Source organism: Vicugna pacos, chromosome 13 (assembly GCF_048564905.1).
Source record: "Vicugna pacos chromosome 13, VicPac4, whole genome shotgun sequence".
Lineage (NCBI taxonomy): Eukaryota > Metazoa > Chordata > Mammalia > Artiodactyla > Camelidae > Vicugna > Vicugna pacos.
Genome location: NC_132999.1, coordinates 34641422 through 34653760, shown reverse-complemented (window position 1 = coordinate 34653760; position 12339 = coordinate 34641422). Strand labels below are relative to the sequence as shown.

The 12339-nt window shown below is 50.4% G+C and overlaps 3 protein-coding genes across 17 annotated transcripts in view; 1 reads left to right on the top strand and 2 right to left on the bottom strand.

The window, feature by feature from the left end:
• MUTYH (mutY DNA glycosylase) overlaps positions 1-2403 on the bottom strand; it is a 47754-nt gene extending 45351 nt beyond the window's left edge. For 8 of the 11 annotated variants that reach the window (XR_012079143.1, XR_012079142.1, XR_012079144.1 and 5 more), the window contains exons 1-2: positions 2187-2403; positions 11-126 (exon numbers count right to left, since the gene is read on the bottom strand). The gene's annotated coding sequence lies outside the window, so the exon portion shown is untranslated. Of the gene's footprint in view, positions 1-10; positions 127-1889; positions 2066-2186 lie in introns of those variants that run through there. The other 3 variants (XM_072974544.1, XM_072974547.1, XM_072974543.1) reach the window with 2 other exon arrangements.
• Positions 2339-5952, top strand: TOE1 (target of EGR1, exonuclease). 3 transcript variants are annotated; one of them, XM_031684201.2, is made up of 8 exons: positions 2339-2516; positions 3261-3403; positions 3495-3535; positions 3723-3777; positions 3903-4061; positions 4325-4584; positions 4784-4943; positions 5022-5952. In XM_031684201.2, the coding sequence occupies exons 1-8, from the start codon at positions 2465-2467 to the stop codon at positions 5640-5642; spliced, it is 1491 nt and encodes a 496-aa protein (XP_031540061.1). In that variant the 5' UTR covers positions 2339-2464; the 3' UTR covers positions 5643-5952. The 3 variants fall into 3 exon arrangements, with proteins under 3 accessions (XP_031540061.1, XP_006200480.1, XP_072830651.1); XM_006200418.3 differs by having other exon boundaries at positions 2342-2516; positions 3681-3777; XM_072974550.1 differs by lacking the exon at positions 2339-2516 and adding an exon at positions 2567-2664 and having other exon boundaries at positions 3681-3777.
• Positions 5861-12339, bottom strand: part of TESK2 (testis associated actin remodelling kinase 2) — a 105396-nt gene continuing 98917 nt past the window's right edge. For all 3 annotated transcript variants that reach the window (XM_072974541.1, XM_006200414.3, XM_031684189.2), the window contains 6 exons: positions 9603-9685; positions 9292-9376; positions 8950-9033; positions 8642-8728; positions 7845-7962; positions 5861-7534 (listed from right to left, as the gene is read on the bottom strand). In XM_072974541.1, coding sequence (XP_072830642.1) covers positions 6810-7534; positions 7845-7962; positions 8642-8728; positions 8950-9033; positions 9292-9376; positions 9603-9685 — 1182 coding nt within the window. In that variant the 3' untranslated portion in view covers positions 5861-6809. The remainder of the gene's footprint in view (positions 7535-7844; positions 7963-8641; positions 8729-8949; positions 9034-9291; positions 9377-9602; positions 9686-12339) is intronic.

Below are 12339 nucleotides of genomic sequence, written 5' to 3'. Positions count from 1 at the left end.
AAAAGTCTACCTGCAGAGCCTGCACTCTTGCACTTGGCTGCACTACAGTTCCTGTAGAGCCTCTGGTTCAAATTTTCTCCTCAAACAGTTCATCACCTCATTTTCATCAAAAGAAATTGCTTCCTCCTTTAGAGAGAGAAAAAAGAATGTACAAGCTCACCTTCATCTGCACTCTCCTTCTCCGTTCCCCTATTACATGGAGGAAAGTTCCCGCCTCCTAAGTTGCCTAAGCCTCAGGTCGTGCTCCTCCAATCCCTTCCACAAGACCCATCCTCCTCCCCTTCATAGCCAAACTTCCTTCACCAAACATGCCGACTTCTGCAATTCATTCTCCAAAAAGTAAAGCTATCTTCTAAGACATGATCATGTCACTTTCTTACTTAAAGCCTTCAATAGTAGGGGGAGGGTTCAGCTCAAGTGGTAGAATGCATGCATGAGGTCCTGGGTTCAATCCCCAGTACCTCCTCCAAAAAAATAAACCTAATTATCTCCCCCTCAAAAAATTAAAAAATAAAAACCCTTCAATAGCTTCCCATTAACTCATTGAACAAATATTTATGGAGTGCCTACCATGTGTCAAGCAGTTTTAGGTACCTGGAATACTTCAATAAGTAAAACATCAAAAGTACCCACCCACTTAGCATAGAATATAAATTCTAATGGGGCAGACAATAAACAAGGCACATAATCAGTAAATTATACAGGATGTTAGGTGATAAATACTAGCAAGCATAAAGAGGAAACAGAGCAGTGAAGGGGATAAGGGATGGGTGGAGGTGGTAGAATGTTGCAATTTTACAGAACGAAGTCAAGGTGAGTCTTATTCAAGTGATATTTGACGGATGACTTAAAGCAGTTGAAGGAATTAGCCATGTGGATGGATACCTGTGGGAAAGGCATCCTAAGAAGCACCTAGTGCAAAGGCCTTAAGGAGGGTGCCTGCTGTGTTTGTAGAACAAACACAAGAAGCCAGTGTGGTTAGAATGGAATAAGGAAGGGGTGAGTAGTAGATGAGGTCAGAGAGGTTAAAAAAAAAAAGTGGGGATATAGGATTAAAGTACATTGCAGGTCACTGGAGGACCTTGACTATTATACCCATTGCTCTTAGAAACTCATCATCTTAACAGTTTCATAGGCTCCAACCTGCCCCACCTGCCTCATCCTCTTGCTCACTATGGTCCTGTTTGCCTTAAATAGCTGCTTCAATCCCCCAAGTGTCTGTCCACCTTGAGGCCTCCCCCAGTACATTCTTTCTGCTTGAACAGCTCTTCTCCTATGCTTTACCTAACATCTACTCATTCTTCAGGTCTTGACTTCTCCACCCCTAGTCTTACCCTCTTGTGGAATTCTCCATTGTTGCTCTTCTATCAATTATTAATTTCACACTTATTAGTGATTCTTTGATCAGTGTGTTTCCCCCAATTAACTGTAAAACTCCATGAAAGCAAGACTGGGTGTTTTTTGTTGACTGTTGTGTCCCCAGAGCCGAGCACAGTGCCCGGTAAACTGTATATAACAAACACCTGTTTGGGATGAGTAATAGTAAAAGGTTTTCCAAGACGGGAGAAATCCAAACAATTCTGAATAATGATGAAAAGACTCAGTAGAGAGAGAAAGGTTGAAGATGAACTAGAAACTGCGAATAACCAAAGAGAAAGGGTTGAGAATCCTTTATAGGGAACCGGAGTCCTTGGGAAAGGACTGGGCTCCAGTGGGGATAACTCTCACGGTAGTAGGAATCATGTCCAATCAACCTCTAAGTCAACTGTATCTTAGTTGCTTACAATCCTTCCCTTCCTCGCCGTCCCTACTGCCAGAGCTTTAATTCAAGTCGTTATTATTACGTGCATGGATTATTTCAAGTTTCCCTGCTAGTCGGTCGTTCTCACCCTCCGCAGCCTCGTCCCGGTCCCCATTACTTTTACTTCCTGGAACGCAGTCGGCTCCCCGCCCTCTCCTCCCACTGCCCAGGAACTTGCCCATTCCCAAAATATCCTTTTTCCCCCAACACTCCCCGTCTTTGCATAACTCTTATGCGTGCTTTAAGCTTAGCTCAAGCAGCACCACCTCCTTTGGGGACCCCCACCCCGCCACTCCGAAACCCCGCCACCCCGAAGCCCAGTGGATAAAGATGGATGCCGCGAAGGCCCGCGTTCCCGCCGAGTCGTCCACGGGAAAGGGATTACCTCCTGCGTTGTCTCCCGCGCACTGCTCGCGAACGCACTCCAGGAGGCGTGGCTCCGGCCAATCCGGGAGGCGAGCTGGGCCGCGCCACCCAATAGGCTTCCAGCGCGCGACAGGCTGGCTCCTCCGCGCCAGAACCGGGAGGACTGAACGGAAGTCCGACCCGTGGGCGACTCTGGGGGTGAGGCCCCGCCCCATCCCGACTGCTGGAGCCGAGCCAGGAGACGAAGCGGAAGTCCCGCGTACCCACTGAATCTACAGGCGAGGGACCCGCGGTGTCATGGCCGCCGACGGTGACGATGGCGCAGCCTCAGCTCCAGCCGTCTCTGACGGTGAGTGGCTTCTCCGGGACCGCTTTAAAAGCCTGCGCGCTCTGGGGGACGGGAGGGCCTCGGGCTTATCGTTCTAAGAAACCGACCTCAAGATTCAGAGGACTAGCTCCTTCCCGCTGAACCAGCCATGAGGAAACTACAAGTCCCGGTGTGCACCGCGGCTTGGGCTACAAAAGCCTGGAGTGTTTGGGAGCATAGTCAGGGCAGGTGGGGGCGTGTCGGGAGATGTAGTCTGGAGCTCATGGCTCTGTTAAGTGGGGCGGGATGGGAGTTGTGGTCCACAGAAGTGGGACGGATTGGGACGTTACTTATCAGGCTCCAGGGCATACTGACTACTGCCGTTGGTGACTGTGAGGCACCATGGGATCGGTAGTATAGAGCCTTGTGGGATATTAAACGAAATGAAGTCCTCAAGTTTTGCAAAGTATTTCCTGCAGGATGTGGGAAAAGGCTCACATATCATCTAGCCAGTCGTTCTCTTTTACAGGTTTTGATGCTGAGGTGGGAAGTTTTCCCAGTCTCACATGAGCCACTGGAAGACTCAGGCTTTCTCTCCCCAAATTCAGGGCACTGTTTACTCCAAGGCCTGTGTATAGAGCATATGTCATACAAAGGCTTGAGGGGAAAACTGCCTTATCTTGCCTTAAGGGAAACTGCCCCTGCCCCCAGCCATGGCCTAGCTTGGTGTCTGTTCCTTTGGGCCTTTGCCTGAGCATTAACACCTTCACCCTCCTTTACCCCCAGGTGGTGTCAGCCAAAGCACAAAATCTGGGGAGGAGCTAGTGGTCCACGTTCCCGTGGTGGATGTGCAAAGTGACAACTTCAAGGAGATGTGGCCATCTCTCCTGCTGGCCATAAAGACGGCTAGCTTTGTGGCTGTGGACACGGTGAGAGTTGGAGAATGGGGAGAGCAGGTGGTTGTGAAAGGGCTGGTGGGTGCTACGGACCTAACACAGCTCTCCCTTTACTGACACATAGGAACTGAGTGGGCTTGGGGACAGGAAGAGTTTGCTGAATCAGTAAGTATAAGCCTTGTTCTCTTTAGTACTAGCCTTGGCAGGAGGGGCAGACCTCAGCCCTGGAGTGGAGGTCACAGTCCTGGGTGGTTTGGGTCCTTTATGAGGCTAACTCCCAGCCACAGCCACCCCCAAACCCAACCCCAAGGTGCATCGAGGAACGTTACAAGGCCGTGTGTCATGCTGCCAGGACCCGTTCTGTCCTCTCCCTGGGCCTCGCTTGCTTCAAGCAGCAGCCAGACAAGGTATGGGCTGATCACCTCCATCCCAGGTCTGTGGCTGGGGCAGGTGGGTTGAAATCCTAGGGAACATCAGCTGTGAGGTTTTTTTCTCCCAAAGCTTGATTTAGGAGAACTTCTTTCTCTCCCAGGGTGACCACTCATACCTGGCCCAGGTGTTCAATCTGACCCTGCTGTGCATGGAAGAGTATGTCATAGAACCAAAGTCTGTGCAGTTCCTGGTACAGCATGGCTTCAACTTCAATCGGCAGTACTCCCAGGGTATCCCCTACCACAAGGGCAATGACAAGGTAGGCCTCCAGCCTTGAGATTGCCCTTTGTGTGACTTCATTTCTTACTATTCTAGGCTGGGTGCACGGGGAGGATCTGCTTCATAGGGAGTATGGGGAATCACTCATAACAGAGCTGGGGAAACAAGATTGATACACTGGTGAATGGCATTGGATTAGGTGGCAAGGGAGGTGGCAGGTGAGGGAGCCTGGGATAAGTGTTCTGCAAAAGAGGCTCCCTAGAGGATTCTGTTCTTCCCCATGACTCCTTTCTTTCTACCCAGGGTGATGAGAGCCAGAGCCAGTCAGTGAGGACGCTGTTCCTGGAGCTAATTCGGGCCCGCCGGCCCCTGGTACTGCACAATGGTCTTATAGACTTGGTGTTCCTGTACCAGAACTTCTATGCACACCTGCCTGAGAGCTTGGGAACCTTCACTGCTGACCTGTGTGAAATGTTCCCTGCTGGCATTTATGACACCAAATATGCTGCTGAGTTTCATGCCCGCTTTGTGGCCTCCTACCTAGAATATGCCTTCCGGAAATGGTGAGGGACTGGTTGAGGGAACAGGGTGGGACCTGCTATAAGCCTATCTCATTCACTTAAGGTACTTATTGAGTGCCTGCCACGTGCCAGGCACAGTTTTAGGCGCTGAGGATTCAGCAGTAAACAAAACAGAAAATTTTTATCCTGCTCTCATAGAAATTATATGCTAGTGGATCAATACTTTCTTGTGCTGTTGCAGTGAGCGGGAAAATGGGAAGCAGCGGGCAGCTGGCAACCCACACCTTACCCTGGAGTTCTGCAGCTATCCTCCCAGCATGAGGACCCATATTGACTACCGCTGCTGCATGCCCCCTGCAACCTACCGTCCCCACTCCACCAGCATCTGTGACAACTTCTCGGTGAGAGCAGCAGGCCATTTCCTAGGGGAGGGAGGTTTGATGCCTGGAACCTGTCTCTAAGCTTTTTCCTACCTCTAGGCCTATGGCTGGTGCCCCCTGGGACCACAGTGTCCTCGGTCCCATGATATTGACCTTATCATAGACACTGATGAGGCTGTGGTGGAGGACAAGAGGCGACGGCGACGACGTAGGGAAAAACGGCGGAGGGCTTCATTGGGCCTGCATGGGAAACAGACCTCTGGGGAAGCTGAGGATGGTCCTCCCACCAAGCAGGTCTGTGGGGATGGCCTCAAACCTGAGGTAACTGAGCAGGAGGTAGCTGAGGATGAGACTGGGAACCAGCCTGGCCCTGAGCCAGGTCACAAAAATGACTTGGAGACAGAGCCTAAAGAAACAAAGCCTGAAACAGCTGACATGCCCACCTCAGAAGCACCAGAGAGTCAAGCCAGTCCTACCCCAATGCCTGGGGATGGATTGCATCGGGCTGGTTTTGATGCCTTTATGACAGGTTATGTGATGGCCTACGTGGGAGTGAGCCAAGGACTCCAGCCCTGTAGCTCTGGACCGTGGCTACCTGAATGCCACAACAAGGTATACCTGAGTGGCAAAGCTGTACCCCTCACTGTGGCTAAGAGCCAGTTCTCCCGTTCTTCCAAAGCCCACAACCAGAAGATGAAGCTGGCTTGGGGCAGCAGTTGACTCGACTTCTACTAGCACTCAGGGCCCAGGAAGAGAAGCTAAGGGTGGAACAGAGGGGTCTGGATCCATCTAGCCTGTGAGGGTCCTACTCCCAACTACTAGAGTGGTGGTGGGTTGGGGAGAGGTCTTGGCAGAGATCCTGCTGCATCTCTCCTGGACCTCTGCCTTTACCCCAGAGGCTGAGGAACGAGGGTACAATCAAGAAGGCGGCTGACCAGCACCTGTAACACCAACTTTATTTTTAAATCTCAAAGTGTCCTGGGAAAGTTTTACAAAAAAATCAACAGAAACAAGATATGAAAATATGTGACCAGCTTCATCTTTGGTTATTTCTTATTGCGGCTCTATAAGGACAGACTGTTCCCATCGCTCTGGCAGTAGCAGAAAGGGAAGAAACCAGTCCATGTATAAACCATTTAACCAATTGGGTGTATCACATATTGACAACACATAGAGCAGGCCCTAGGGCCTACAAAACCAACCCTACTCCCAACCACAAGGTTGAAAGTCTTATAGGGCAGAACATTAAGACTCCTTCATAAATATGAAAATAGATTAATCAACTGGAAAAGATCTTTGAATAGGTTAGCTGAGAGCCATGACCACCACTCTGCCTTGCCCTCCCCTTGCATAGAAATGTAGTGATGTGGTCTGACCGTGCAGTAAGTGCAAACAGCAATTATTCAAGTGTCTTAGACATTCTGGCAAGAAGCACCCCAGTCTTCAGGTCTGAGAAACAGTCACGGCCTTTATGGTCTCCTGGTCAGCTCCAGGTTCCAACCATTAGCTTATACGCCCCAGGAAAGGGCAAGAGACAGACTTGGGTAGGTGAAGAACCTAGGGTAATAGCTGCCTGCCAGCTCACACTAGAACTAGGAGTCCTCTGGTCCTGTCTGGGGAAGTGCACTGAGGGATATGGTGGGGGCCAGGGTTCCTTGCTGGATTTCAGAGGCTTGGTATCAGCTGTTGACCCTAACCAGAAAGGCCTCTCACTGCTGCTGCACCTTTCATACACAGCCATTGGGCGCTGGGAGCCCCAAAGTTGAGCCTGGCTTGGATGAGCCTACCTGCTCTGTGGGCTCCAGGGAAGAGTCAAGACTGCACCAAAGGGACCCTGTGGCTTCAGCCAAAGGTCCTTCCCCAAGATGAGGTGGGGATAAACTCCCCTCACACATCCTGCTCTCCCTGGGTTTTCAGGCCTATGCCTGAGACAGAGAAGGGGATTGGAGCCAAGTCTCTTGGCCTGCCTTCTTCTATCTCCATCTCCTCAGGGGCACCCGCAAGGCATGGACTGGCCCCCTGGGGCCTGGGCCCAAAACCGTTTTCTTCCTGGGGACTGGAGCAGTCCATGGCCTCATGAGCTGGAGCAGCTGGTATGGCAGATGCTCGGAATGGTGGGATCTCTCTTACTCTGTACTTGTGACTACTGAGGCGTGGTAGGGGCCCATCAGATAGTGATTCTTCTCGACCCACAAAGGGACAAGCCTCTTGATGCAAGAACTCTGGTGAACTAGGCAAAGAACGCCACCGGCGAGCAAGTGGGGCCAGGGGCTCCTGCCAGTCAGCCATGGGCATAGTTCCAGGCCCTGGTGCATCCAGGTCAAATACCAAGGAGATGACAGACTTGCTGGGAAGGTCAAAGAACTTGATCTTGCCACCTTTGAGGTCCTGGCGAGCACTGAAAGGGTTAATTTTGGGGGCGCGGGCAGCACCACCTCGTTGTGGCTGGTAGTAGGGGTCCAAGACGTTCACTGTACGTGGGGGCTTACTGGAGAAGATATCTGACTGGCTTCGAGACAGCCAGATAGTACGTCTTGGTCGTGGGGACTTGGGAGGGATCTTGTCATCCCATAAGCTTAGTCGCTTCACCCCAGGTCCTTTCTCCAAGAGTCCTAAAGGATAATGAGTCAGATCAGGGTTAGTCTCACCAGTCATAACAAACAGAAGCAGCACTTCATACTACAAAGTGTTACCACCTGGGAAAGCAAAGTTGGTAATGTCCCCATTTCACCAATGAGAAAACAGACTCAGAAGGGAGGCAGTATTGCCAGCTCACAGCTCCAGGACTTTTTCCATCATCCCGTGCTCCTCTGCCTTTCTTCTGGACATGGGATCTGGCAATCACAGCCCTAGAAGGGAAGGCCCCCCATCCTAATATCCTCCCGTTGGGGTCAGGCTGGACACTCTGGTCTAATCTCTTACCCTTGGCTGCGGGCTGCAGCTTCCTGTCCCTCTCCAGCTCTTCCTCCTGTAGGCGGCTCAAAATTTTCTCCAAGGTCTTCCCAATCTCCACAAAGGATGGGCGCAGTTTGGGGTCCATCTGTAGACATCCACACCAGCCATCAGCCCTGCACTCCTATTCTCCATGCCAAGGATGGCATTTGAGTCTGTTTCTGGCATCTTTTAAGATTCAGGTATGCATCTAAGGTCTTTTCTGAAGGCCCCAGACCATAAGAGTGATTCCCAGCTATTGTCTAATACCCTCCCCCATCTCGGTAGCCTTTCTGTATGTCTTCTCACCTTGTTGAGTACAGAACCCTCCAAAGTGTATGTTCACGTTGGTGGTTCTATTTCTTGAGTGCTGCTAACATGTTTCTGAAGCACCGGGATAAGGCCCAGCTACCCCTTGGGCATAACAGGTAGGTCCAGCCCCAGAGCTATATAGAATGAAAACTAACAAGAGCCTTTCTCATGGGCCTTGGACCAGCTGGACCCACAGTCCAACTAAAACGTGACCAGAGCTCCATCAATATCCAACGTAAAGGGTGGTAGGTCTACACTACAAGCTGAGGACTGGACAATACAAAGCAGTTTTCCTTTCCTTGGGCCAGACTTCTAGACCAAAGTCTGGCAGGCCCAGAGGAGGGAATGTGGGCACTGTCATTCATCAGTGAAAAAGAGATCCCGTGAGGCTAATTAGCAGCCTCTTCCTACAGTCCTAACCAGGTGAAAAGGATTCAGCCAGCCCCAACCAAAGCCAGGAGGAAAAAGACACTCACATTACAGCAGTTGAAGGTGAGCTGCAGAAAGTCGGGGGGACAGTCTCCCACCATGTGCTGGAAAGCGTCATAGTCCAGCCCGAAGTTCTGTAGATGGGTATGGAAGGGGGGGAGGAGGGGACATGGGTAGACAGATCATTAATCCCTCTGCCCATCCTGGCCTGCTCAGAAGAGGAGGTGGGGAACTGCCCTCAAAGAAGTAAACATACAGACTAAATTCCAGCAGCTCTACCCCCAAAACAAAACAATTCCATGGCCTCAAAAGCAGCCCCATCCCAGTGGCACTAATCCCCATGCCTGAGGCTTACCTCTGTTCGAGGAAGATAGTCTGGATCAGCCTGGATGCGAGCGATGATCTCACAGAGGATGATACCATAAGAGAACACATCCGCCTGGTGGGTAGTGAGATCTCAGTTTCCCACTCAATGGGGTGTGAGGTGGAGTTTCTGCCCCTCAAGTCCACTAGCCTAGGTCTAGGTCCTACCATCCATATTCCACTCAATTCATTCACTGGGCAGCTGCCAGGTACTAGCCTTGTTTTTGGCAGGAAGAATGTAGATCCTCACCCCAAACATGAAGGGTGATCCAGGATACTTCCTGCTAAGAATGGATTAGCAGAGAGAACCAGGCCTTGGGGTCCTCAGACTTACCTTCTCATTGTAGGGCTCATCTCGGAGAACCTCAGGCGCCATCCAGAAGGGTGAGCCCACCACAGCCAACTTCTCACTCCCCATGCTGTGGGGTGAGATTATATGGAAAATGAGCTTGCCACTGGTGGGTCAGATGGGATATCTGACCACTGGGAATTCCTCTCCCCCAAGGATGGGCACACACTAGAACTGACTGAATTTAGGGAGTTGAGGTTGGGCTGTGACCAAGTCTTGGCCTCTGAAGAGGAAGCTGGAGTTTTCTCTTTGCCTCAGTCCCTTGTGTGGCCCCAGCACCCATCAGGGCTACCCACCTGACATCAGGGATCTTCTCAGCCAGGCCAAAGTCAGCTACCACAGCAGAGTAACCATTCTCATCCCTCTTTATCAGGCAGTTCTAGGGTTCCCAAAGAAGAAGACAATGTGGCTCAGAAGTGGGGACCAACGAGCCATAGAATTTACCACCACCCCTCCTTGCCATAGGGCACCTTGTCCTCTGCTCCTTGGTGAAACCACACTCTTAAGCTGACTCCTGATCAGACTCAGGGGCTCTGATTGCCATGTGAGATGAATTAGGCCTGGAGCTTGCGTGGCTGCCCTAGGATTCATATGCTCCAAACACAAATATTTATCTTTGCTTTCTATGTGCTAGGCATGGTTCTAAGTGCCAGAAAGACCTTAATGAACAGAAACCCTTGTCCTCTTGGAGCTTACAATATAGTGATGTGATGAAATTTCTGGAGACAGTAGCTTTGTTCAGTGAGCTTGTCCTGAACCTCCCCCATGAATTGAATACTGTGAGGAAGGAAGGCCCAAACCCAAACTTGCTTCTGAGGAGCTGATGGCCTCTCTGCTAGGCTGTAAGAGCACGTGGCACAGAGGAGGAGTTAAAGGAGTTGAGAGAGATGAAGGTGAGAGCCGAAGAGGTCAGGGCTGGACAGGTAAGCTTGTCTTAAAATGAACCCAAACGACGAAAATAAACACAAAGCAGCAACGAGCTCTCCCCAAATAGATGCATTCACAGTAGCTCTACACCTGGCTCACTCTGGCTCAGGAAGCACTTCACTTTGCCCCTCTTCCTCCGGGGGCAGCAGAGAGTAGGGATCCTTGGCTCACAGGGGCATTTCTGGGGCCAACAAGGCCCTGTATGACCCAAACCAGCCCTCCCTCTTCCTCACCTTGGCATCCAGTTGCCAAGGCATTGCCAAGTCACCTCCTGCTTACTCCACATCAGGTACATATCAGTCCCTTACTCTGACCTTGATGTGATCACACTACCTCTCTTTCCCTGAACTGGAAGAAGTCTGTGATTTCATCACATCCTCCTCTATCCTAGATTCCAGGTAGACATGAACAGTCTCTGGCTTCTGAGCAGGATTGTCCTTGTGCTTGTCCTGGCTTTGGCCCTCCCATCAGTCCTGCTGGCTCAGCAATCCCCTACCCCGACCCTAGCTTCTTGACTCTGAGAAGGGATCTAGGCCAGACTGTGAGAAGATGGGTCCTAGGCCTGCTTGCCTATTAGACAGCCAAAGCCCGGGCTCTTGGACATTGGCCTGTGAAGCAGTGGTGTCTCAGCTCTGTTACCTGTTTTTCTCCCCTCCTCCTCTTCTTTCACCTACAATTCAGGCTCCTGTCTCTACAGCTCAGTCTGAAGTCCTATTTACTATTTGGTTTACAGCCCTCAGAAACAACCCTGTTAAATTCAACTTGGAAGCAGCAGGTAAGGAACAAAACACGGCCACAGTGCACTGCCCTTGTCAAAGCTGTTCAGTTTCTGCCCCATCTTCACATTCCTGGAAATGTGTTGTTCACTCACTGCAAACCACCCATCCAGGAGTAAGTAGTTTCACAGCAGCCTCTCTAAGTAGCTAGAAGTGGGATGGTCAGGGCCCCACAACATGGGGCAACACCACCTAGCCCAGTCTGCCTTCGGTCTGGAGTATGACCACTGCATCTCTCAAAGCTTTTCCACAAGCCAATAGCTGGGCATTGGAGCCAAAGACAAACACGGTATACTGAAAACCAAGAGAGGCAACTTTAGGAGTCTGTATCTGAGGTGATAAGGAAAATGGAGAGGAACCCTCACCAAGATTAGCTCCTGTGGGGATTTTCAACAAATTGCTGAGCCTGCCCTTAGTGGGGTGTAAGCTAGTGAAGTCTGGCTAGCAACATTTGCTAGGTTTTGATTCCTCATCTCCCACTCCTTCCTCACTGCCTTCTGCTGGAAGTATTCTCACTGAGGATCCCAATGAGTTCCATGGCATTAATAAGCTCAACAGACAAAATTAGTCTTTCTATTATTTGAACTTTCTGCCATTGGCATTGCTGATGACATCCTTCAGCATTTTTATATATGATTCAGGAATCATATTAGTGCTGGGTGTGCAGAGACTAAGCTGTCCTGGAGCTAACAGACTAGCTATTAGAGGCTAGATACAGGCTGTTCTGGCTCCTTTTGGCTTCTCCTCTCCTGGCTTCCATGACAGTATGGACTTCCTTCTGTACCTTGGGCTACCCTGCACACTCCAGTGCAGGCTCTTCTTCCAATCCCATGAGGCTGATAGTCTCAGGGTTCTATCTTGGGCCTGTAGCTTGTGCTCTATTGTGGTGGCTGTTTCACATTTCTTTTCTGATTACCACCTCTGTGCTGATGACTCCCACATGCATATCCTCAGTACTGACCTTTATCCTCAAGCTTCGAATCTATTTGCACATCCAGTCTATTTCTGGACATCTCCTCCTGGATTACACACATTGAACTCCACACATGCAAACCTGAACTCATCTTCTTCCCCCAAAACTAAAACTCTAGCTGTATTTTTGCACCAGCTGTCACTGTCATTTTCTACCCAGTTTGCTGAGCCTGAAACTTAGGGTTTATCTTAGTTTTTTAACTCTTAATCCAAAAAATTTTAGCTTCTAAATGTTTTTTAAATCAGTCCCTCCCTCTTTATCCCCACCAGTATTGCCCTAGTTCAGGTCTTCCCCTGAATATTGCAATATACTTCCAACTGGTCTCTGTGGCTGGGGCCAGGCCTGATCTCCATAATC

What these genes read in the sequence shown, in the direction of transcription:
- TOE1 (XM_006200418.3), top strand. Translation starts at nt 2,465, where the DNA reads ATGGCCGCCGACGGTGACGATGGCGCAGCCTCAGCTCCAGCCGTCTCT. An exon ending in GCTTTGTGGCTGTGGACACG is followed by an intron (nt 3,404 to 3,494) that starts GTGAGAGTTGGA and finishes ACTGACACATAG; the next exon opens with GAACTGAGTGGGCTTGGGGA. An exon ending in ACCACAAGGGCAATGACAAG is followed by an intron (nt 4,062 to 4,324) that starts GTAGGCCTCCAG and finishes CTTTCTACCCAG; the next exon opens with GGTGATGAGAGCCAGAGCCA.